A 25,905-nucleotide genomic window follows, 5' to 3' on the forward strand; every position below is an offset into this window, starting at 1 on the left:
AGAATTCTGGAGGATGTATGTCTACCCAGCAGGATACAAGGATGATGCCAGAGCTTTCCCTGGAACAATTCCATATGCTGTAGATCTCAGAGAGGCAGCAGCATGAAGGAAAGCCTGCTGTACTTGATGTGATGGGCATATAAACAGGAAGTTGAACACACTGCTTACCTTGTGAACACTGGTCAAGACATTTAGGAAAGAGAAATCTAAAGAGAAAAACAAAGTATTTCATTTATTTCAGAGTGATCATTATTTCTCACAAAAGCATGAATCTGAGGGATAACTCAAGTGCCAGGTAGGTCTGAGCAATGAGTAACCTGTAGTATCTAAGATAGTCATATAGACACTGAAGTTTGGTTCTATAGAAGTCCCAACATGGCACATTGCAGGGAGGATAATGGGAATACTGAGAGCTCTTCAGCTCACAGGAAACAAAGACAAAGGAAGGCTGCCTCATTCAAGCTTCATCTTTGTAATTTCTGGGGGACAGTGAGCATTGATCACTGAGTTGCTGAATTACAACCTCAGCCCAAGCTGGGCTTTTAGAAAAATATACTGTTGGGGCTGGAGAGATGGCTTAGCAGATAAGGGCACTGGCTGTTCTTCCAGAGGACCCAGGTTTGATTCCCAGCACCCACAAGGCAGCTCACAAGCAGATGCAACTCTAGTTCCAGGGATCGAATACCCTCTTCTGGCTTCAACAGGCATTGCATGCATGTGGTTCACGTACTTATATGTAGGCAAAACATCCATAAACATAAAAGTAAATCTTTAAAAAAATAAAAAGATACCTTTTCGAGAAACAGGAAATGTGAAGGGAAAATGGTAAGGGTTGTAGCCATGGGCCTCTACTAGGGCCTCAGGGTCCAAGGTTCCATGGCTCTGTTCTGTAAAGTTACTTAGTACTTTGTGTGTCAGTGTGCACATGCATGCACATGTGTCTGTCCCTGCTGAGCCATCTTGCTGGCCCTACTGTGCTTCCCTTTTTTACTTTTTCTTTTTTGTTGTCATCATTGCTGGTTTTTTTTTTTTTTTTTTTTTTTTTGGTTTTTCGAGACAGGGTTTCTCTGTGTAGTCCTGGCTGTCCTGGAACTCACTCTGTAGACCAGGCTGGCCTCGAACTCAGAAATCCGCCTGCCTCTGCCTCCCAAGTGCTGGGATTAAAGGTGTGCGCCACCACCGCCCGGTGCTATTTTTGTTTTTGAGGGTCTCTCTGTGTAGTCCTGGCTATCTTAGAGCTTACACTGTAGACTAGGCTGGCCTCAAACTCACAGAGAGCCTTCTGTCTCTGCGTCCTGAGCACTGGGACTAAAGGCATGTGCAACCATGGCTGGCATTGTCATGCTTTTCTGCATTCCCTTTATGTGGAAGCTATAAAGTTCCTCTTTAATCTCCCCCACACCCCACAAAGTGTTAGGGCAATCAAATCCAGGGCACTCTGAATTCTGGGAAAGCACTCTGTAACTGAACTATATCCTCAGCCCAGTCCTCCTCTCAAGTCTAAAAAAGAACAGAAGCAGGAAGAAGACTGACTGGACAGAGTGGAGAGGAGGTGGGAAGATCCAAGTGAGAGTTCAAATCATGCATGGCGGCACATGCCTGAAACAGAAAGTACTTGGGAAGCTGAGGAAGGGGCTCTCCCTTTCGAATCAAGACTGAGACCAGCAGGGCTTCCAGAGGCCCATTTCCAAAACACTGATACAGATAAAAACCAAACAAGATGGAGCTGATCTTTATCTCTTCAGGATGCAGAAGAAAAAAAAGTTCACACTCCTAAAATACAGATCTGGAATGGTGGTGCATGCCTTTAATCCTAGCACTCAGGTGGATCTCTGAGCCTAATCTATAGTCTGGGCTACATAGTAGAACCCTGTCTCAAAAACTTAAAATAATAATAAAAATTAAAATAAGAAACAATTAAAATTCCAATGTTATAATACTCCTCTTAGAGAGGGGAACTACTACTGCTGAGAGGAGCTACCTTGTATGAGTCCCCACTAAGGATGGGCACCAAACAAGCAGTTAGGCCAAAGTTTGCTGTTTTCCATTAGCAGATGAGAAGCTAGGCTGAGGTCAGGAAAGGAGACTAAGCATCTTGCCCCAGGCCTTCCACACACTGAGAGCACTCAGAGCAGTCTTTTGGAACCTTAAAGTCAGTGACACACCTCCTCCAGCAAAGCCACACCTCCTAACCCTTCCCAAACTGGGGACCAGGCATTCAGATATATGAGCCTATGGATGGCATTCTCATTCATACCACCAGACATTAAGCATGACTTCTTAAAAATGGAATAAAATTTCTCATATCTTGATATTCTTGTCCTTCCAATTAACATGGTGGCTTTCTTTTCTATTTTTTTTTCCTTCAGTTTTTGAGACAAGGTTCCTGTGTAGCCCTGGCTATTCTGAAACTAGCTCTGTAGACCAGGCTGGCCTCCAACTCATAGAGACCTGTCCACCTCTGCCTCTCAAGTCACTGTGTCAGTGACTTTCTTCTTAATCCAACTAAAAGATACTGATGTTTCTTTTCTTGTTGTTTGAGAATGGGTTTCTTGTAGCCTATGCTGGCGTCTCTATTTAAATATCCACTCAATTTAGCTTCACTTCTGTATTTAAATACCTATACACTTATCCCCATTCCTATCTTGTCAAACTCTGTCTGCGGTACACTCGTATGTAGGCATACTCCTTTATTGTTTGCTTGTTTGTTTTGCTCTTTTAAGCCAGGATCTCACACTCTGGTGGAGCCCAGGCTAGCCTTGAGCACCTACTTAGTCATCAAGTATTTCTTTCTTTGAGACAGAGTCTTATTATAGTCTAAGTTGTTCTAACTAGTGATCCTCCCATCTCTGCCCCCTGAGTGCTGGGATTATAGGCCTTCAGCCACCCCATTTAGCTTTTCTCAGATTTATTTATTTCTTCTCTCTCTCTCTCTCTCTCTCTCTCTCTCTCTCTCTTTCCCTCTTCCCCTTTGTGCTCCCTTCTTTCCTTTTTTGCATTGCTTGGGATGGAACTCAAGGTCCATTACATACACTTGGCAAAACCCACCTCCAACAGATCCTTCGTGAGCACTTACTATGCACTACACATTGAAAAGTCACAGCTCAGCTGGGCGGTGGGTGGCACACGCCTTTAATCCCAGCACTTGGGAGGCAGAGGCAGGCAGATTTCTGAGTTCAAGGCCAGCCTGGTCTACAGAGTGAGTTCCAGGACAGCCAGGGCTACACAGAGAAACCCTGTCTCGAAAAAAAAAAAAAAAAAAAAAAAAAAAAAAAGAAAAGTTACAGCTCCTGTTCTCACAGGCTTGAATGAAGCCTGTCTTCCACAATCTCATTCATTATGTGGCTCCACAAGCCAAGCATGCGTAAAGACCTGACTCAATCTGGCGGGGGAGGGAAACTCACTACAGTTGACTTCAGTTCCACATTGTGGGCTGAGCGGGTCCTAAGTGTCTACCTGTGCTCCATGTAGCAGCTCAGGGGCTCCACACACACCGTGACGGCACCAATGGTGAAGTAGGACTTGACGTTTGGGTCTGGGTGAGTCTGCAGGGCTTGCACAACATCGATGACATCTGTGTAGCTAAAGGAAGAAAGCACACAGTTAGCTTCCTGGTTGGGGCTACAGAATAGGGAAGAGTTGAGCACTGAGTGGTGAGTGGGTGAGGGCTGAAGGGAGACCCAAGCAGAAGGCAGACCCAGAGTCCCTTTTTGTGATCAGAGCCCCTAGAATCCACATCGCGTTTCTGCATTCCCAAGTTCTTTCGGTTCCCCTTAGAGGAAGAGTGGGTGCAGGAGCCAACCTATTCTGGAGATAAGAACCTAGTGACTGGACTCTGAAGGCAGGACTGTGTTTTCTAGTATAACTCAGGAGCCCTGCCAGACTCTGTTTTCTTTAGTTCTTTCCCCTTCTCCTCCCATTTCATAAGGCCATCAGATCCGTCAAATACCATTTCTATTCCTATCTTCTGCCCGGAACTCCCTCCAGTCTTGATTTACAGAACCAGTCTGATGTCTTCACTTAGGAGTGAATATGTTTGTAATCCAAACCCTCAAGCTGGTTCCTCCCAAGTTCCTGTTATTCTAAGCCCAGGGGACTTTACTCTTTCAGATGCTGGGCCAAAAGATCCAGGTCCTTTTTGATTCCATTTTCTCTTAGTCTTAAGCATAAACCTGAAAGAGACCACTACGCACACTCCCACTGGGTGCAGACTGCTACCATCCTTTACCTAGGACACCCCCGCAATGGTCTTCCATTTGCCCCCCACCCCCCACTTTTGTTCTGCCTCGGTGCACACTGTTCTCAACAGGGAGGCTAGAGGGCTATGCTAAGCCCTCTGACAGATCCAGTTACTGCTCTGCTCAAACCCTCTAGTGGTTTTCATCTCAGAGCAGAAGCTGAGGCCCTTCCAGTGGGCCAGGCAGCCCTGCACCCTCTGAGCTCTCACAGTGCAGGGGTGGGGGATTTTGTTATTTACCCCAGCTTGTCCCCTAATCCCAGCACACTGGCCTCCTGGATTCTCTCTGAACATGCCAGGCATTCCTCTGCTCTGCTCCCTCATGCTGGAATGCTCTTTTCCTATGGCATCCACCTGGCTGGCTTCCTTCTGGTTTCTGCTCAAGTGTCACTTTGTTGGGGGTCTATGGTACTGGATGGAACTCAGAGTGTTGCACATGCTAGCTGAGTGTCCCACCTCTGAGCTACACTGAGTGTCATCATATGGAGACATCTTGTGCCTTTACAGACACTGCAGTCGCGGTGACGCTCCTTGTACCGTGTCTCCCGCCCACAGGTTTCTCTGAATGCACTGACTGTCAGCTACAGCCTCTCCTGGCTGCTTTGTTTTCTTCCTATGCTTCTTTGGCCCCATCTTTCCTCGTTTATTTCTCTGTAGTAAGGTGTCTGTTCAGCGTTACAGTCTCTGAAGCCTAAAGCAATACAGATCAATAAACTGGACATTCGACCTCCAGCAGACCTTGGGGCTGCTCTAAGAAGGGACCTCCCCGCCCCACAGAGGACAGCACTGTCCCACAGGACAGAGACTATTATGTCAGAGTCTACGGAGAGACATCAAACCTGGCAGTCTGGCAGGTCAGGTGGGCCTGTGCCTGTGTGGGTCTTAGTGAGACCAGTGGGAGGTGGGAGAGAGGGCGCAGCCTGCCAGAGCTATGTCCTGAGCTCCTATGAACAACTCACCTGTAAAAGGCCCTTGGCTTCATCCCAGATTAGAACATCCTCCTTGGTCCTGAACAATCATCAGAGCCTCAGGGAAGACAGGCTGTGCTAAGTTCTAGTTTCCCCACGGGAGTGTTATTTACTTAGTTTTTTCACTTAATAGATGCTTTCACTATGTAGCCCAATGGTGGCTTGGAACTTGTTACCTAGAACATGCTGGCCTTGAACTTGTAGAATCCTGCTTTAGCATCCAAAGTGTAAGGATTCCCAGCCTCTGTCACTATGTCTGGCGTGCACTATGGTTGGCTTGCCGAGAAACTGCCGAGTGAGTCCTAGCTGGCTCCTGCTCCCTGGCTTCTCTCGGACCTGTGTGCACCTATATCCAGTGCAGTGCAGTGTGGGCCTGGGTGCAGGAGAGCCCCAGACACTGCTTCCATGTGTATGTGTATACCATGTAGATGGTATAAGGGGAAGAAGGAACCTGAGGCCTCTACAGCAACACATTCGAAAATAAAGAATTTCCGAGGGGAAGGGACTTCTGTGAGTTAAAGGCCAGCATGGATTAGATAACAAGGAATCTAGTCAGCTAAGGCTATGGAACAAGGCCAGTCTTTTGTTTGTTTTGTTTCAGATGTATTTATTTTATGTCAAGATAGTTAAATTTCCAAAAAAAGAAGATCCCTTTATAACCATGTCTACTTCACTATCGCCTACTACATCCCTGAAAGCTTGGCACATACATCTGACTCTTTAAAGTAAAAGGGCACTCTAGGAGCTGGGGGTGTGGCTTAGCTGCTAGAGTAGAAGCAACAGTGTCAGTTCCCTGTAGTAAACTGGGCATAGTGATTCATGCCTATAATCCCTGCATTTGGGATGTACATCACAAATCCAAGATTATCCTCAGCTACATTTGAGATTGGCTCACAAGAAATGAGGCCATCTCAAAAATGAAACAGAAACAAATAAAAACCTTTACTTTCATATTTGAAACAACAGTTCTCATAGTCTCTGAGATGGTACTAAGCTGAGTGGAAACATGCCACTTTGGAAACAAAAAAAGCTATATCCTATATCACAAGTTTTTCTCCAAAGACCAAAGAAGTGCTGATAATGGGGGAGGGGGAGGGGACTGGAGAGTTAGCTGAGCAGTTAGAAGTGCTTGCTGTTCTTCCAGAAGTCCTGAGTTTGAGACTCGGAACTCACCCTGGGTAACTCACAGTCTCCTGTAACTCTAGCTGCAGAGAATCTGATGGCCTCCCTGGGCCTCTGTGAACACCAGCATACACATGATCTATATAGATACTCACACATGGAAAAAAAAAAAAAAAACAAAAAAAAAAACAAAAAAAAAAAAAACCAGGCCTGGAGAGACAGCACTGAGGTTAAGAGCACTTGCTGCTCTTACAGAAGACTCAGGTTCAGCTCAGATTCAGTTTCTAACAAAGATTCAGGTTCAGTTTCTAACATCTACATGGTGGCTTAAAATTGTCTCTAACTCTAGTTCTAGGAGAATCTGATGCCCTCTTCTGGCCCCTATGTGGGCATTGCATGCACATGGCATACATACATACACAGAGGCAAAACACCCGTACACATTAAAAAAATCTTCAAAAAAAAAAAATCACACTTGGGAGGCAGAGGCAGAGGCGGGAGGATTTCTGAGTTCAAGGCCAGCCTAGTCTACAAAGTGAGTTCCAGGACAGCCAGGGCTATACAGAGAAACCCTGTCTCCAAAAACCAAAAACCAAAAACCAAAAACCAAAAACCAAAAACCAAAAACCAAAACCAAAAAAACCCCAACAACAACAACAAAAAAATCTGAGCTATACTGATGAAAACAGAAGCTAGATTTGAGAAACAAGCCAAGTGTTGTGGTGCATCTGCAATCCTAGCACTCTGTAGACTAAAGCAGGAGGATCACAAGTTTGAGACTAGCCTGGACTACATAGTAAGATGAAAGAGGGAGAAAATTCTTGATGTGAGGAACCCCTGCCATCTTCCTTTACCGACCATCTCAATAAGGCCTAGTGTCAAGAAGTTTTTCAGGCTATAAAGCAGGTAACTATGTCATCCTTTGGATTAAAAAAAGGGGGGTTGAATCTGCACATGCCTTAGTAAGAGTTACAGACAGCACTTAGCTGCTATTCTCATATAATCCAGGCTGGCCTTGAACTCATTATATAGCCAAAGGTTGATCTTCCTGATTCCACCTCCCAAGTCCTGGATTTGTAAGTGTGTGCCATCATGGCTGGACATAGCTGTTATACTGACTGGAGTCCATTAAGGGTATCTATTGATGTCCCTCATATCCTGTGGTATGATTAGGTAAATGTTGGGTCTTAAAGCAGATCACAAGCAGGCACATGTCTAACATTTTTACAAACTTGTAGAGTCAGATAAAGAATCAATAATATTCTCTGAAACAATAGATAATGAAAACACCTTTAGCTGTGTATACTGACAAGTTGGCAAGTTCTCTTCCAGGTCCCCACTCCTAGTGACTCAGTTCTGGCAAGGGCAGAAGGTAGAAATGCTGGGTTGACCCATTCCTCTGACTAGTACAAACAACAGAAAACCTGAAGAAAACAAGCCAGATTCTCCCTTTGATGATCACATGGCCTAAAGGGCTGGCAGAAGGAAACTGCAGATGGGATCAGACTGCAACAAGGTCCATGAGTGCAGGAAAGCCCCACAGAAGCACATCTTCACCTGCCTCCCTTCTCAGGAACACCTTCTGAGCTCCTTCCAGGTACCATCATTACCAGGAGCCCAAAAAGAGCTCTGGATCTGGGCCTATTCTTTACTGGAAACAACCAGCTTGCTGCAAACACCAATTATTGTGAGAATAGCACAAAGCTTCTTTACAACCATAACACTAGAAACAAGCCCAGCCCTGTTCTGTTCTCCCGACCTAACACATTCTCTCTTGGGTCCAGGTGATAAACAGGAGTTCTCTGGAGCAGTGATAAATAATCTGCCAAATCTTTACTCTTAGCTGGGGAGATGGCTCAGTGGGTAAAGCATTTGTTGTGCAAGCATGGGGATGTAAGTCTGGATCCCCAGCACCCAGATTAAAAAAAGAAAAAACAAAAAGACATGGCTGTGCCCTCCCGTAACCCCAGTGCTATGAGAGACAGAGATAGTTCCAGCCTAGCTCCACTTTCAGTGAAAGACCCTGACTCAAAGGACTAAGTCAGAGATGCTGCACAAATATAAGATGCAAAGTCATCCTATGTCCTCTTCTGGCTCCATGGGTGAGCACACAGGGATATACACACACATACACATACACACACACACACACACACACACACACACACACACACACACACATATACACATACACACATACATACATATATACATACACATCTATGTACATAGTATACACAAACACACACACACACACACACACACACACACAGAGAAAGGTATGGGGGTTGGGGGGAGACAAGAGACAGAAAGACAGGAGATCTGCATTCCCTCTGACAATAATGGTTCTTACCAGGGACTTAGGACATAAATTAGAAAGCAGAGACTCCCTAATCAACTGTACTCTGCATACTTCTCACTGTGGGTCTCATGAAATGCTTCTGGGATAGCTACTGGGAGATGGGCATGGTGCTTACAGACTACGTGGGTGCCAGGGCTGCAGTTCCAGAGGGAGGAGTACAACAGATGAGGCTCCCATGTCTAGATGGCAAGGTTAAACACTACTGTCACTCTAAGAATTACTGGAGAACCTGTACCAGATCCCCAATTCCTCACCTCTTAGAGATTCTACAATATGGAAGCCAAAATCGAAACGTGTAGCTATCAGTTACCCTTAGCCACACTATGGCAACAGCATCCTGGTCTTTCTGCGGAGTGTCGATAGCATTATGGCACATATAAAATAACAAAAAAATGACAAGGTTCTCATCCTCACTTCAGTTCCCAGGTCTCCAACACTCACCCTTGGAGTACCACCAGCAGCCTGGTCTTCTTTCGGATGTAAGCTGACTGGCGGGCAGAACGGTTCTGTTGGGCCTCCAGGGCACTGGAAAGGTATTTTTGGAAGTGGGCAGCATGGAAACATTCAGAGCTGTCCATGATTTGGCGGTATACCATCCATCTGGAAGCAACAAAGGTAATCTAAGCATAAGGCTATGTACGACCAGGTCCTGAGAAGCCCTGTCACCAATGTCAATGTGACCAGTATTCTCAAAGACATGCTGCCAATGACTGTGGAGAGAAAGCTACGGTGGCAACACAAAAAAAGACAGAGGGCAGTAGCTGGGCTGGAAGCTCAGTAACCTGAAACTCAAATTCATGGAGTTTTTGATAGGAAATATCCTTTCATAGGAGGAAAAAAAAGACAGGAATGGCCAGGAAGCCTCAGCAGGGAGAAAGACTTCTAACCTGGCAGTGATTTCCGGAATAAAATGGCTTTAGCTTCACACTCTGCAAAGCCAGTAAGAAATGAGAAGGTCAAGAATTCAGACTGTTTGAGAATAAGAACCAGGAATGGTGGCACATGCCAACAACACCAGCATTCAGAAAGCTGAAGCAGAGGACTGCCAGTCAATCTGAGGTCACTCTGGTTATTATCTCAGAGAGATAGAGGCAAGGTTGGGGAGTGGGAGCAGGAGAGGGAAAAGAGGGAGAAGAATGGAGGGAGAGATAAAAGAGGGGGAAGAGAGAAGCACACACAAACTGGGCATTTGGAAGAATAGAAAGATCAAGTAGAAAGATCAAGAATCCAAGGTTACCTTCAGCCATAGCTACAGCAAGTTCAAGGCTATCCTGAAGTAATAAAATTCTATCCCCCAAATAAAAAGAAATCTTATAGGACAAAACCCTAGTGAGGATCTGGTTAACCTGTAAACACAGTTTATTAAATGAAGAGACAGTGGATGACTGCTGTGTTAATGACATCATGCTAAATGCCAGTAGTCGTCTAATGTTTCCCTACACCAGGGCAGGCCCAGGAACATGATCTCTTTCCCCAAAGCAAACACAGACACATACTAACCTGCCATACTCCTTATGCAGAGTGACCAGGAAAGCACAGAGCTTGCTAGCATGACAGCCTGGGAGACCAGTTACAATGCTGATGACGACCTACAGGAAAGAAAGCTATGTGGGTTTCTAACTCAACTGAGGAGTCCTGAAGAGGTAAAGAAATCCATGTCCACAGCAAAGCTTTGTGGGTTTGAACTTCAGCACCACTGTTCCGATATTTAGAATGAATGGTGAGTCTAAGGTCCTGGGTAGTTTTCTCTCAACCTGACAGGAGCCAGAGTCAGATGGGAAGAGGTATCTCAATTGAGAAAATGTCTCAAAACAAAAACCAAACCAAAACAACAACAAAAAAAGCTGGGCAATGGTGGCGCACACCTTTAATTCCAGCACTTGGGAGGCAGAGGCAGGCAGATTTCTGAGTTCGAGGCCAGCCTGGTCTACAGAGTGAGTTCCAGGACAGCCAGGGCTACACAGAGAAACCCTGTCTCGAAAAAACAAAAAACAAGATGAGAAAATGTCTCCATCAGATTGCAGGGTAGGCATGTCTGCGGGAAATTTTCTTAACTGCAAATTGATAGAAAACCCAGCTACTGGAGGAGGTGCCACTCCCGGGCAGGTGGTCCTGGGTGCTATAAAAGAGCAGGCTGAGCAAGCCATGAGGAACAAGCCAGTAAGCAGCAGCCCTTCATGGCCTCTGTATCACTCCTGCCTTCAGGTTCCTACTCTGACTTCCTTCAGTGGAGTGTGACCTGAGAGTTGACAGTTGATTGGTTTTGGTCCTGGTGTTTTGTCACAGCACTAGAGACCAAGCTAAGACACCTACTGACCTTCCAGGGTAGGTGTGAAGATTCAGGACATTCACTTACGTATAAAGTAACCAAGTTTCTCCACAGCATTTGTCCCTGTTCCATTTCAGATATAGAGCCTCACTTACTCAAGACCATGGACTTTTAGTAAGGAAGACACTCGGGGATATTATATTGTAACAGCATTTCTTAGAGAACAGAAAGGTAGTCTGGGCACAAAGTGTCCCAGTTCCATTGGCGTGGAAGCCTGGTGAGCAGGGGAGTTATGTTAAAGGTGTTTCTGGGAGCTGCTGTGTCTGCCAAGTCATAAGACCTGCGCTGAGTCAGAACTCCCCTGCATGACAGGTTCTCTCACAGCCTTTCCTAGAGGTGTTACATCAGCGCCCCCGCAGGTTTCCCTCAGGTAGATATCCTAAGGCCAGCTATGGGATTTAGGGAGGCTGGGTAGCTGAGGAGGACAAGAATCATGCACTCACAGGAGAACATTTATTACAACAAAGCTGAGGAACATCCATTTACAGGATGTTTTTCTTTCTATTTTCAAAAAAAAGTTTTGGGCTGGAGAGATGGCTCAGCAGTTAAGAGTACTGACTGTTCTTCCAGAGATCCTGAGTTCAATTCCCAGCAACCACATGGTAGCTCCCAACCTTCTGTAATGGGATCTGATGCCCTCTTCTGGTGTGTCTGAAGACAGCTACAGTGTACTCATATACATAAAATAAATGCTTCCTAAAAAAAAAAAGTTTTACTCGAGAGCCCAAGCTGGCCTGGAACCCTGTGTCACCCAGGCTGGTATCAATGCTGCAGTGATCCTCACCCAGGCTGGTATCAATGCTGCAGTGATCCTCACCCAGGCTGGTATCAATGTTGCAGTAATCCTCACCCAGGCTGGTATCAATGTTGCAGTGATCCTCCTGCCTCAGTTTCCTGAATACTCGCACACAGGCCTGCGCCATCAAACCTGGCTATATGTTTTATTTCACAACATGTGAGACTCATCAAGACAGGTCCACCACTGATAACTGACACTACCATTCAGCAGCACTGGCAGCAGCTAGTCACATCAGCAGGGACAGCTGTTGGGTCTTTTCTCTGTGGAGAGCCTCATTCTTCTTCCAGCCTGTGAGCAAGGCTTCTATACTGTGTTTCTTTCTGTTCTCCAGAGAGCACACATGTAACCCACGCCGTTCTTCCTCCTTCCCCTTCCCCAGCATTCCCTATCTTGTTCTCAACTCTTCAGTCCCTTGAATTACATGCACACAGTCAAATACTTTCCTTTTTTAAAGCACAGTTGGAGTTTATGAAGCAAAGCCTAGCAGATTAAGCACAAGTGGAAAGAGAAAGGGGAGTGTCTATTGTATACACAAAGATCGTGGGTGTGGCTCAGATATTTATATATGAAATTATTATTTAACTTATGTGTATGGGTGTTCTGACTGCATGGATACCTGTGCACCATGTGTGTGCAGTGCCCTTGGAAGCAAGAATCCCCTGTAACTGAAGTTATAACCCATGTGAGCTGCAATGTGGTTACTGGGAATCAAACCCAGTTGCTCTGGAAGAACAGCCAGTGCTCTGAACCACTGAGCCATCTCTACAGCCCTGCGTGTGTGCTTCTTAAGAGTCACCCAGCCAAGTACTCTTATTTAAACCAGTCCTATAGCACGTTTTAAGTAACTATCACATGGTAGGCATTTTTCTTTTCTCTTTACCCTGTTGTCTGGAGGAAGAACGGAGTGTTCTATGAAGTGCTATTGCCTTTGTGGATAAGCATCTCTGACAGTCCACAGAGACAACTGTGACAGATAGCTTCCAAAGGAATGGCGGGTGGAGGCAAGTACTGGGAAACACAAGGCAGGAGCACATTAAGGTCTATCCTGAGGAAGAAAGTGCTCAGAATATCACCTCACCCGGGTGACAGCAACATGGGCAGCCTTCCCTTTATAACAACACATGGTGTCATCCACTAGTAGGTTAAGTCACTGTCACAACCACAAAAAGCTGACAGCCTGAGAACACACAGTGAGAGCTTAAAAGTCCTGGAGAAGAAAGGAGGGTATGGCAAGATACCAGGGTTGGTCCCTGTCATGGGGCCTGGCCTAACCGTCAGTGTACAGAGCTGGTTTCCTATGTCTCACTACCAGTATTCAAGGAAGGGGACACATTTATGGAAGGACTCCACCTGTGCCCTGGTAACTGACTCAGGCCTGCAGATTATCCCATTGTAAATTCCAAGTACACACTTGGTGAACTCCTCTACCTTGTCACTTTCTAGTTCGTGAGTGGGGCTGATCTCAGCTTGCTGCAGCAGGCCTAGAAGATGGGCTCGCATCACAGGCTCCTGACCAATGCTGCCAATGGCAAAATGCTGGAGAAACCTAGAAAAACAAAGACAATTGTCACATCACTGTCACCAGCCTTGCTTGACATGTCCACTCACATTAGTAACTTCTTACCTAAGTGCTAAAACATAACCCATAGAGAAATATTTTGTTTTGTTTTTTTTTTTGAGACAGGGTTTCTCTGTGTAGCCCTGGCTGTCCTGGAACTCATTCTGTAGACCAAGCTGGCCTCGAACTCAGAAATCCACCTGCCTCTGCCTCCCAAGTGCTGGGATTAAAGGCGTGCGCCACCACTGCCCAGCAGAGAAATTTTCTATGATACGTAAGTGTATTGGCAGCTGTAAGAAGCTATAAAAAAGGAGTTCAGAAAGGACCAACACTGAGGTCTCCTACATTTCAAATGCTGAAACAGTGAATATCTAAAGCTAGATGCATAGAACTCACCGGTCCAACTCAGGGAGTTTAGCTGAGAGCAGTTTCGGGGAGCTCCAGTCCTGTGCAGGATGGCTCAGGGCACTGAAGAGCTTCTGTGCATTGGAGTGCCTAGATCACCAAGGGCTCAAATTAGTGCTGCACCTCCCACAGCAAAAGCACCTTACACAGCTAGTTCCAAGGCTTCCAAGTCAGAGACATAATAGCCAATACCTCCAAAATAAGCACTGCACTGACTTAAACAAAGCCTAGTACCAGTTTACAACAACTGGCATGCCCATTCAAGACTGGCCTTGTTTTTTTTTTGACAAGGTCTCAGGCTTTAATTCCGAGTTATAGTGGTTTGAAAGAGATGTCCCCTAAAAGTCTTGGGCATTTGAATACTTAGTCCCTAGTTGGTGGCTGTTTGGGGAGAATAATGAAAGTGGTCTTGCTGGAGGAGGTGTGTCATGGCTCTCTCTGCTTCCTGCCTGTAGTTTGATGTGTAAGCTCTGAGCTGATGTTCTAGCCACCTGCTGCCCAACTCCACCATCATGGACTCTTATCCCTCTGGAATTGTAAGCCCAAATAAATCCTTCCTTCTGTAAAATGACTTGGTCATGTTGTTATCACAGCCTCAGAAACCTCAAGAAGACATCACCAGATTTCCCCCTCCCCCTCTACTCTTTCCAGGGTCTCAAGTTCCCTCGATAGCTTCTAAGTTGTAACATAGCTGAGTATGACCCTCTACCTCTCAAGTACTGGGATTACAGGAATGTGCCACCATGCCACTTATGCATGCTAGGAAAGTGCTCTTGCAACCGAGCCACATCCTCAGCTTGGATCTCATCTGTCTGTCGCTCTGTTTCCCCAAGCACACCTACCACCTGCATGTGGGCAACAATGACATGACTATAGGCCCTTTCAGAAGCCAAGACCCCTCTGTTACATAATGTGAGTCACCCTGCAGAGAAAGCACACCCACAAAGCTTAGTGAATCCAGCACAAACACTAGAGACAGCACTTACAATCTCTTTTGTTCCACAGATAATCCATCCTCCTGGATCACTTTTAAAGAAAGCCCTGAGTTATCCCGCTGTTGCCAGGGGGAGAAGACCTAAACAAAACAGAATTTAAACAAAGAACACTTTAAAGCAATAACAGGATATGGTATTCACATGGGATCTGATGACTGCTGAAAATCAACACTATCTGTGCACAGAAAAACATCATCACAAACAAGTTTGCTTCAAATGACCCTGGAAAGCTCTGGCTCTGTTCAGTGTTTTCAGAGCCAGAAATGCCTTTCTGGGTTCCTGTCCTCAGAGACTATGACCTTCCAGAAGTAGGAAGCCTGGAAGAAGGTGTCAGGAACATTGTTGGCTGCAAGAGCATGTTTCTCCCTGATGACAGGACCAGAGGGCGGTGGTGGCCTGACGGAATGCTTTAAAGGCTATGTCTAGGTTCCCAGGTGGAATGAGAGCACAAGCAGGTGTCAGGCAGGACAGCCCAGGGAAGGGAGACAGAGGCTGAGAGAACTCTTCAGCTGACATCCTTGTTCCTCTGTACTCTATGACTGTCCTGCAGAAGGGGTGCTGCTCATGAGCTGACCCACATTCTTTCCGAGGTTCCACTAGTCACAGTCCCAGCCACTATTCTGGCTTTGGCCACTGTGTGGTCTCTAAGTACATCACATGATCCATTCATTCTTTCTCCCCCTTCCAACCCCTCTTTTAGAAACAGGGTCTCAGCTTCCACTAGAGCTGAGGTTAGTCTTAGAACTCCTGATATTCCTGCCCTACCTGCAAGTGCTGGAATTATAGTCATGTCCCACTGTACCTTATGGAGCCATGGAATTCGTGGTCAGTCCCTTCCCTTATAGAATATGTACTGAGCATGACTGTGAGCAGACTACCACAGTAATAGTAATAGTAATAGTAGAGCTATTTACAAAGGCAGGGAGGGAAGTGCAATCCACAGGGAAGGAGAGCACAGGGTGGGATAGAGAGCTCTGGCCCAGGAAGTTGGGCTTGTTATTGAATGTAAGAGGGGACAAACAGATTTCATTTCTGTAGGCTCCCACCCCTCACCATTTAAAAAACAAATGGATTATCAAAACACCTGCAATGCCTCCATTCCCTAAATGTTCTCAACATTGTTTTTAATCTTCGTTTGTTGTTATTTATGCTTTTAGAGAGTGTCTTACAAAGCCCAGGCTGGCCTTGAATTCCCTATCTATCTAAAGCTAGCCCTGAACTTCTGATCCTCCTGCCTCCACCTCCTAGGTACTAGGATTACAGGTTTGCACTACCACACCTGGCTTCAACTATCACTTTAATGACATCACTGTTAGTTCTTTCTAATTAAAACACAAAACCAAAACATGTATAGTTATTTGTACAGGTGCTTTGCCTGTATGTTTGGTACCACATGTATGTACTGCTCTCAGAGGCTAGAAAAGGACATTGGATCCCCTGGACTGGAGTTCTAGATGGTTGTGAGCCACAGTGTGGGTGATGAAAATCAAACCACAGTACTTTTCAAGAGTGGCCAGCGCTCTTCACCACTGAGTCATCTCTTCAGACCCCTACTCTGTATCTTTTTTGGAGACAGGGTCTTACCATGTGGCTTTAGGCTGCCTAAAATTCACTATGGAGACCAGGCTGGCCTCAAACTCACGAGAGATCCATCTGCCTCTGCCTCGCAAATGCTGGGATTAAAGGAATAAGCCACTACTTGCTTTATATCATCATTAGTTTGTTCTAAGACACTATCTTACCATTTTAATTGCTATGAGGAAAAAAAGGTAGCTATTTTGCTAATTAATAACTGATGTTACCTCTGAGTAAAACGCTTGATATATCTTTGATTTGGGGAAAAGGGCGATCATCAGGAAATTGCTTGGTCCGTGGAAATGAACTGGGAGATGAAGAAGTAAGGAGCTCCGGAAGTCTATGAGAAGGGCGGCCACGATGCTGGTAGAGTCCTGGGGAGAGAAGGAGGAGCTTCAGAGAGAGCTATCTGCAGGATCTCAGTCTCACTGGTGTCAGCACACACAGGACCAGCTGCTTTTCAGTTATTTCCAGTTATTATTTAATGAATTTAGAAACAGATATGCTTTCTAATTCCCACCTACAGGGGAAAAAAAAGAAAAAGATCACTACAGGGTCTCTTTTATTTGGAGGGGCATGGTCTCACTAAAGACCCAAGCAGTCCTCTTGCCTCGTTTTTCAAAAAGCTGGGATTAGAGGCATGTGTTGTCTCATTGGCTTAGATAATGTCACTTCAAATGTCCCTTCCTTCTACAGTATTGTTTTAGGGAGACGGGGGAGATCTGAGAATGGTTCATGAAGTTCAGGTTGGATGCAGCTCACTATGATGTAGAGGATGACCTTGAATTTCTGCTAGGTTCGGTCGCCTCTCCAGGTAAGGTACTCATTCCTTATCACAGAAAGCGTTTCTATGGGTGGGCTGTTGCTCACTCTTTTGCATCTGCTTTGATGCACAGCAGCTTTTTATCTTTATCTTTAGTTTTCTGAAAAGGGTCTTGCTGTGTAGCCTTGACTGACCTGGAGCTCACAGCAAGCCTCCTGTTTCAGCCTCCCAAGTGCTGGGATTACAGGCAAATATCATCAAGCTCAGCTAGCACAATTCTAAGAATTACTTGAGCCTGTGAGATGGCTCAGCAGGGAAAAGTGACTGCTGCCAAGCTTGATAACCTGAGTTTGATCCCTGGAGATCTACAAGGTGGAGGGAGAGAATCAGGTCCCACAAGTTTTTCTCTGACCTCCAAACATACCCCATGTTAAACTCCATGCCAAGGAACAGCAAGGGTTCAGAGTACAATCAAATATCTTGCCACAGTGCTTGAACTCACAAAGTGCTATGATTAAAGGCCCATGCCACCATGCCCAGCCTCAGGTTAAACACATACTTCAACTACTGAGTCATCTCTAGCCCTTCTTTAGAACTTAATTTTTTAAAGACATGGTATGATGTTTCATTTTTGTTTGTTTGAAACAGGGTCTATTATATAGCCCAGACTGCCATAGAACTAGCTATGCAGATGAAGCTGGCCTTGAAATCACAGAGATCCACCTGCCTCAGCCTCTAGTGTACTGGGATTAAAGCTTTGTGCCTGGTATGACGGTTAGTTTTTAATCTGTTAATTTGACATAATCTAGAATCACCTAGGAAGAGTCTTAATTGAGGAATTGTCATAACAAGTTGGTCTGTGGGTATGTTTATGGAGGACTGTCTTGATTAGTAACTGACATGGGAAGACCCTGCCAGATGTGGGTAGCAACAATTCCCCATTATGTGTATGAATGGAGGCCGTATGAATAGAAAAAGCCAAGTGAGCACTAGCAAGTGGACAAGCAAACAAAACAAGCAAGGCTGAGGTTAGATCAGGCTGGACTATGAACTCAGCTGCAGGGGACTGACTGTTTTGTTAACTGATGTAAGACCCAGCCCACTGTGTACCAGAGGCATCGTTTTCCAGGCAAGGGATCTGCAACAGTATAAGAAAGGCAAGGCTAAACAACAAGCAAGCAAGCATGGATGTGTCCATTTATCTCTGCTCTTATTATTTTATGTGTATGAGTATTTTGCCTGCATGTCTTTCTGTGTACTATGTGTGTGCACTACCCATAGAGATCAGAGGAGAACATTGGATTCCCTGGGAATGGTCATGAGCTGCCATGTGGGTGCTGGGAATGGAGGTCAGGCCCTGTGGAAGAGCAGCAGCCAGTACTTTTAATTGCTCAGCCATCTCTTCAGACCATTCTTCGCTCTTGCCTATGAGGGTAATATGACTATCTGCTTTAAGTTCTTACCACTGTGACTTCCCTTCCTAAATGAACTGTAACCTGTAACTCCTTTCTTTGCTAAATTGCTTTTTGCCAGAGTATTTGTAATAACAACTGAAAGAAGCTAGTGCATAGAAGGTCTTTCTATGTAGCCTTGGCTGGCATAAACTTCCTATATGGCCCTGGCTGGCCTTAAACTTGTGCAATCTTCTGGCATCTGCTCCTGAGTGCTGGAGTTACATACCACCACATCTAGCACTTTTAAATATTTCCTAAGCTTAACTTACTCCTGAACGATGCCCTCAGATCTCTATGTGTACCATGTGATATGAGTGCCTCTTCCTCACCAGTAATAAGTTAGACAAAAATTAAAAGTTAAAATTATTATATTAAGGGCTGGAGAGATGGCTCAGTGGTTAAGAGCACTGACTGCTCTTCCAGAGGTCCTGAGTTCAATTCCCAGCAACCACATAGTGGGTCATAACTATATGTAATGGCCGTACATAAAATAAATAAATCTTAAAAAAATTATTATATTAAAATATTTAATTAAGCCGGGTGGTGGTGGTGCACGCCTTTAATCCCAGCACTTGGGAGGCAGAGGCAGGCGGATTTCTGAGTTCAAGGCCAGCCTGGTCTACAGAGTGAGTTCCAGTACAGCCAGGACTACACAGAGAAACTCTGTCTCAAAAAACCAAAAAAAATATATATATATAAAATATTAAAATCTATTAGGCATTTATTTTGATTAGAAGGATTTATTTAATTATATATATGTATACATGTCTGCATGTGACTGCAGGCAGCAGAAGAGGCCAGAGCATAGGCTGAATCCTCTTGGATCCTGAGTTAAAGGCAGTTGTGAGCAGCTCAACATGGGTACTTGATTCTATGGAAGAGCAGCAAGAACTTTTAACCACTGACCCATCTCTTTAGACCCTACTTTGAATTTTGTTGTTGTTTGTAACAAGGTTTCTCTGTGTATCCCTGGCTGTCCTGGACCTCTCTCTGTAGACCAGGCTGGCCTCAAACTCAAAGAGATCCGCTTACCTCTGCCTCCCAAGTGCTGGGATCAAAGGCATGTGACACCATTTCTGACTAATTTTTTTTAAACCATTAATCAATCAATTAATCAATTAACTAACTTTTTATTTTTCAAGACAAGTTTTCTCTATGTAATCTTGGTTCTCCTAGAACTCACTTTATAGATCAGGCTGCCCTCAGAAGCTGGGCATGGTAGTATATGCCTTTAATCCCAGTACTAGTGAGGCTAAGGCAGGTGGATCTCTCCCAGTTCAAGGCCAACCTGGTCTACATAATGTTCTAGGACAGTCAGGACTATGTAGAGAGAGACCCTGTCTCAAAAATCCAAACCAAACCAAGCCAAACCAAAAAACTACCCCCTAAAAGTTAGCTAACCTTGCTACTCCAACACTGTTTTTTTTTTTCCATTTTGTTTTAAAGATTTAATCTACTTTATGAATTGTTGGGTGAAGTGGAAATTTCTGGTTTCTTTGGAGACTCAGCTGTGTCATGTGATGTTTTTCTGTAAACTGTCTTATGAGAGGATGTTTTTGCTGAAGCAGACATGTGGGAGGATGTTTTGCTAAGAACAGACGTTTTCTGGAGGCAGCCTAGGAAAAGGGCATGTGATGTTCTGCTAAAGCAGATGCTTGAGAGGACATGTGATGCTTAGAGAGAATATAAGTTTAACCCAACAGACAGTGTACGATGCTGGATGGTATTGGTACACCTTGCCATTCTTTTATTAGTCATTGTTGGGCTTTGCTGACTCTGGTCTTCACTGACAATACTGGGTGGTATTGGTTCGCCTTACCATTCTTTGTTGGTCATCATTTGTTGTGACTTCATAGAGAGAAATGCACAAAAAATCTTCTGGTGGTGTTCTGGCAGCTTCTTGCCATGTTCTCAGATTAAGGCTCATTGGAAGAACCTTTCAGTTTCTTCTAGAATGACCTGCCCTTGCTGATAAATGAATGTTGTTTGCAAGTGGATTGATTGAGCTGCTGATATCCTGCCAACATAGATAGGATTTGCTCCAAAGAAGCAATGTCTAAACAGGTCGACATCCTCCTTTGCTCTATTAACCTTTCCTTCCCTCTACCTCTGGTGGGTGGTGGCCTAGAAGGGAGGCTTAAGCATTTAAGAACCCTTATTAAAAGTAGGTTTTGAAAAATCTAAGCCTACAGTTGGGAATTGATTTGGTGCTGCTATGTATTCCAATGCTAAATTCTGTGCCCCAAGACAAGTGAATTTTTATATACACCATCTTTTGCTGTGCAAACTTTGCACCCCAATTTAAAACTATTGGTTAAATAAAAATGGCTACAGCCAGTTATTAGAGGAAATACAGTTAGGTGGGTTTTCAATGATCTGGCTGGGGGATCACAGGTGGAAGAAAAAGGAGAAAGAAAGGGGAAGCACAGAGGAGAAGAGAGAACAGGAGGTCTCCATTAGTCATGATGGACCACCAGCAGGTGCCAGAGTGAAATGCCTCTCCAGAACACAAGACTGCTGGAGCAGAAATAACCTAGAAAATTTCAAATAGCAAGTATTTGGGGAGCAAACTTGAGAAGTAGCCAGTTGTTAGAGAATTAGATTAGGGGTAATCCCCCAAGTAATTGTTCAGAGCCTAATAAATACATCATAGTATGAGTTTCGTTCACTTGGAAGCTAGATGGAGATAAAAATAAAAATATGAATTGACAATGAATGTTTTGCCTGCATATATGTATATGCACCACATGTGCCTGATTATCTATGAAAGTCAGAAGAGGACATCAGATCTCCTGGAACCAGAATTATTGATGGTTATAAGCTGCCATGTGGGTGCTGGGAACTGAACCTAGGTACTTTCCTGGAGCAACAAAAGTCCTCTTAACTGCTTAACCATTACTCTAACCCAATTTTTTATTTTTAAGAAAAAAAAAATTTTTTTTTTTTTTTTTTGTTTTTCTAGGCTGGGTTTTTCTGTGTAATCCTGGCTGTCCTGGAACTCATTCTGTAGACCAGGCTGGCCTCGAACTCAGAAATCCTCCTGCCTCTGCCTCCCAAGTGCTGGGATCAAAGGCGTGCGCCACCACTGTCCAGCAAGAAAAAAAATTTTTTAAAATTTATTCCTGTGTGTCTCTGAATGTCAGCCCTGTATTTGTCATGTCAGAATTCCTGGAGTTGGTGTTACAAGTGGTTGTGAGCTACCTGCCATGGGTACTGGGAAACAAACTTGGGTCCTCTGTAACCTATGTGCTTGTAACCACTGAGCCATCCCTCTAGCCTCCTTAGCACTGGTTTATTTTTGTTTTGTTTTTTGTTTTTTTGTTTTGTTTTTTGTTTTTTTTCGAGACAGGGTTTCTCTGTGTATCCCTGGCTGTCCTGGAACTCACTCTGTAGACCAGGATGGCCTGGAACTCAGAAATCCGCCTGCCTCTGCCTCCCAAGTGCTGGGATTAAAGGCGTGTGCCACCACCACCCGGCCTTAGCACTGTTTTTTAAATGACTTGTTCTTTCTTGATGATGAAAGGAGGAGGAAAATCATGAAGAAGATCATGATGATGATGGTTTTGTTTTGTTTTGAGACAGGGTTTCTCTGTGGTATCCCTGGCTGTCCTGGAACTCACTCTGTTCACTCTGTAGACCAGGCTAGCCTCAAACTCAGAGCTCCATCTGCCTCTGCCTCCCAAGTGCTGGGATTAAAAGTGTGCACCACCACTAACTGGCTGATGCTAGAAGACTATTTATAAAAACTAATATTAAAACTCTTTTAATGGTGAGATGGCTAAGTGATGTAAAAGAGCTTGCTGTTCCTCCAGAGAACCTGAGTGCAAGTTCTAGTACTCCATGTTAGCAAGTTTCTAACTCCCTGTAACTACAGCTCTCTGGATTCAATGCCCTCTTCTGCCTTTCACAGGAAACTGCACCCGTGTACATATACATATATACAGACAAGTTAAAACAAAACAAGAAAGTAAGCCAGGTGGTGGCTCACATCTTTAATCCCAGCATTCAAGAGGCAAAGGAAGGTGAATCTCTGAGTTCAAGGCCAGCATGGTCTACATCATGAGATCCAGGACAGCCAGAGGTATAAAGAAAATCCTGTCAAAACAAACAAAAAAATGAACACAACCCTCTTTTATCTAATAAGATTATCCAGTCTGCCTAGCTGCTGCTCCCAAGTTTCTAGCAAGATTTTGCTGAAGAAAGATTTGATTATCAATTTATCTGTTGAGCCATCCAGCCAAACTACTTTACACCATGTTGTTTTAGTTGAGGTTGAGACCAAACCAAGTGGAAGCCCCACCCCTGTACTCCACTACTGCACTGAGAGAGACCACCTATGTTCTAGTCAGTGAGTACAGAATGGGGAAAACCTGGATCTGCCACCTAAGGGGCTGAGTAATGCTGGTGTAGATGGTTCTTAGGGAACACATCTGTAGAGGGAGAGGTTAAACTTGATGTTAAACTCTCATGGAGGCAGTGAGCAATTTTCACATCTTTGTTGTATGTATAATTCTTTCTTGAGGCTAAGGGATATGTTAAAGCCCCATCAATACCACAGGATGAACCTTCCAGCTCTGAAGTGTGTGAGCCTTGGGTTTGTGTGAGGAGCCACTGAGGGTCTTTTTCAGCTATTTTCTATGTGTCTTTGGGGTCAAAGAATTGGCCATGGGGTTGGGCTGACTCCTCTGACTAGAAGGCCTTTCTAGTTAAGCATGGAAGTATTCTGGCAGTGCACAGGCTTCTGCTCATTCTTCTTGCTGGCTTCATTGGCTCCAATGGCTACTGTGGTTTCTGGCATCCGGCCACATGGTAGCCCTGGCTACCATGGGAAAGGGAAAATGTGATGTATTTCAGAGCACTAAAGCCAGGGCTAAAAGACCACATACCCCATCATAGAAGGAGACAGAATTCATGTGGTCCTTGGAAATGACGATACTTCCGTGATGACGGTGAGAAAATAGAAGACCACCAGAGAAGAAATACACAATCCCTAGAAGAAAAAGAATGTTGGTCAGAGCTGGAGTGCTAATCCTTGGGCTAGATTCTTGAAGGTACTAGAAGGAGAAGAAACAGTCTGACAAAAGACATGTTTCTACTTTTGGTATTCTAACTACTGAAATAATATACCCCAAAGAATTAAAATTTCCCAAGGAATCACAAGCTGAGAAAGGGAAGGACTGCATCCTGAAAGCAGATTTCACACACCTCTGAGGACTTATCCAATAGGCAGGAGCAAACAGAACTGAGACAACGACGACGATGTAATTCTCGATGAGTGGGACAGCGCCTTGGCCAGTGCCCTTTACTCAAGCATTCTCCTGCCTCTACTCGCCTTCTTCATTTACTTAAGTATTTACTTATGATTTTCAAGACGAGGTTTCTCTATGTGGCCCTGACTGTCCTGGAACTCTCTATGTAGACCAGGTTGGCCCCAAACTCAGAGATCTGCTTGCTTCTGTCTTTCAAGTGCTAAGATTAAAGGTGTGTGCCACCAAGCTTGGCTTCTTGCTCACTATTCAAACCTAAACCTTCAGAAATGTAGCTCAGCTCTTAGAACGTGATAAAGTGGCCGTCCCTTCCTCCTACCTTTATTGGTTGTCTAAACAACCAATAAATTAACAACCAATAAAGTATAAGTCAAATTACATAGGAGACTATAAGAAACATTTAAAAAAAGATGGAGCTTCCTATTAAACACTGTAAAACCTTTGCTTATGGAAAGGAATTCAGAACTTTTTCTCTCCCCTGGTAAAACCTTTATGCTAAAGGCTTAGTCCTCTCACTGGTAACCCCTTTGTTAGGCTGCTACTGCATTCTCAGAACTTAAGTCACTCAAATGTCCAAGGTCTTCCCCGTTTCTTTCCTTTCCCTTTCAATGACTCTTTACAAATCAGCCGGTCTAAGCCGCTGCTGACCGCCCGCCCCAGGCTCCTGATGCTGTATACGCTCAGCATAACTAGGATCGTGAATTTCTGAAGACACTCCATCCCCCTCACTGGGGCTACAGAGACCAGGCTTTCACCCAATAACTCCAGTAGTAGTAACTAGACACCACTATCAGGTGCACTTACACAACCTGCATGCCGGTCCTTCTGGTCTGGGGAAGCTCAAATAACCTTGCAGACTGGCAAACAGCAAAGCGAGCAGATAGTTTTTGCATAAGAATAGGGAAAAGAGTAGGTGTGCTGCTCAGTACTTGCTTGCTGACACTGAGGAAGCTGCTGGAGGACCACTGCCAGGAGTTGGGCTAGCCTGAGCTACATAGACAGACCCTGTCTCCAAAAATTCCCAAAAGAAAACGAAAACAAAAACCAACCAACCAAACAACCCCTAAAAACAAAAATCGAAAGCCAACAACAACAAGCAGATATATTGTCAGCTGATGTGGAAAAGCAAAATTCACTTTCCCTTATTGGGTGTCTTCAAAGGAAGTATGTTTAAAACAATTTCGATATGTCTGTTCCGTTTGTGTGATTTTTTTTTTTTTTTAAATCTCCCTCACCTTGTAGAACCTGTATGGAAATCTTTTTTTTTTTTTGGTTTTTTGAGACAGGGTTTCTCTGTGTAGTCCTGGCTGTCCTGGAACTCACTCTGTAGACCAGGCTGGCCTCAAACTCAGAAATCCGCCTGCCTCTGCCCCCCAAGTGCTGGGATTAAAGGCGTGCGCCACCACCGCCCGGCTGGAAATCTTTTAATCTTCCCTGCCTTGAAAAAACTTTCTTTAACACAAAGATCCTTCTGCATTCCCAGAACTTAACAGAACTTGACTCCTGCACCTTCTCTATCATTTCTTTTGTGCTTGTCATTTTAAAATTAGCTAATCTTGAAAGACTGTGTGGTTAGACCTAGGACAATCAGAAAAGATACCATGACCACCTGTGTTAGAATAAAAACCAAAGTGTGTCCAGTTAGATATCAAACCCAGGACAAGTCTCATTCAGTCTGTGGCTCCTCCCAAAACCCTAGACCCGTTCTTACCCTGTGCCTCTCCCTCCAGTGGGCCTGGGCTGCCTCTCTTGGTTGGGGCTCCTCTCTTGCCCTCCCTCCCCTAACTCTTCTCACAGTCTGGTTTAGTCAGCCAGGCCCACCATGTTCAGCCTGGACTCCGCCCGATTTCTCCTTTACATCACTATACAGCTTCCATGCTTTATATCACTATACAGCATCCATGCTTTACATCACTATACAGCATCCATGTTTTACATCACTATACAGCATCCATGCTTTACATCACTATACAGCATCCATGCTTTACATCACTATACAGCTTCCATGCTTTAGTTGTTGTCAGCCTTAATCCCTTTATTCCAGCCTTTGACTCACCTCCTAGCTCAGTCT

The 25,905-nt window shown here is 44.6% G+C and overlaps 1 protein-coding gene across 3 annotated transcripts in view; it reads right to left on the reverse strand.

Moving 5' to 3' along the window:
- The window catches only part of Dnaaf9 (dynein axonemal assembly factor 9), a 140,842-nt gene that overhangs the window by 20,026 nt on the left and 94,911 nt on the right, over positions 1-25,905 (reverse strand). For all 3 annotated transcript variants that reach the window (XM_076929764.1, XM_034494940.2, XM_034494939.2), the window contains exons 21-29: positions 23,454-23,557; positions 16,578-16,724; positions 14,767-14,855; positions 13,772-13,870; positions 13,246-13,363; positions 10,190-10,278; positions 9,131-9,289; positions 3,457-3,582; positions 169-206 (exon numbers count right to left, since the gene is read on the reverse strand). In XM_076929764.1, the coding sequence (XP_076785879.1) occupies positions 169-206; positions 3,457-3,582; positions 9,131-9,289; positions 10,190-10,278; positions 13,246-13,363; positions 13,772-13,870; positions 14,767-14,855; positions 16,578-16,724; positions 23,454-23,557 (969 nt within the window). The remainder of the gene's footprint in view (positions 1-168; positions 207-3,456; positions 3,583-9,130; positions 9,290-10,189; positions 10,279-13,245; positions 13,364-13,771; positions 13,871-14,766; positions 14,856-16,577; positions 16,725-23,453; positions 23,558-25,905) is intronic.

The sequence above is a fragment of the Arvicanthis niloticus genome, chromosome 2 (genome assembly GCF_011762505.2).
Source record: "Arvicanthis niloticus isolate mArvNil1 chromosome 2, mArvNil1.pat.X, whole genome shotgun sequence".
In the NCBI taxonomy this organism is placed as follows: Eukaryota; Metazoa; Chordata; class Mammalia; order Rodentia; family Muridae; genus Arvicanthis; species Arvicanthis niloticus.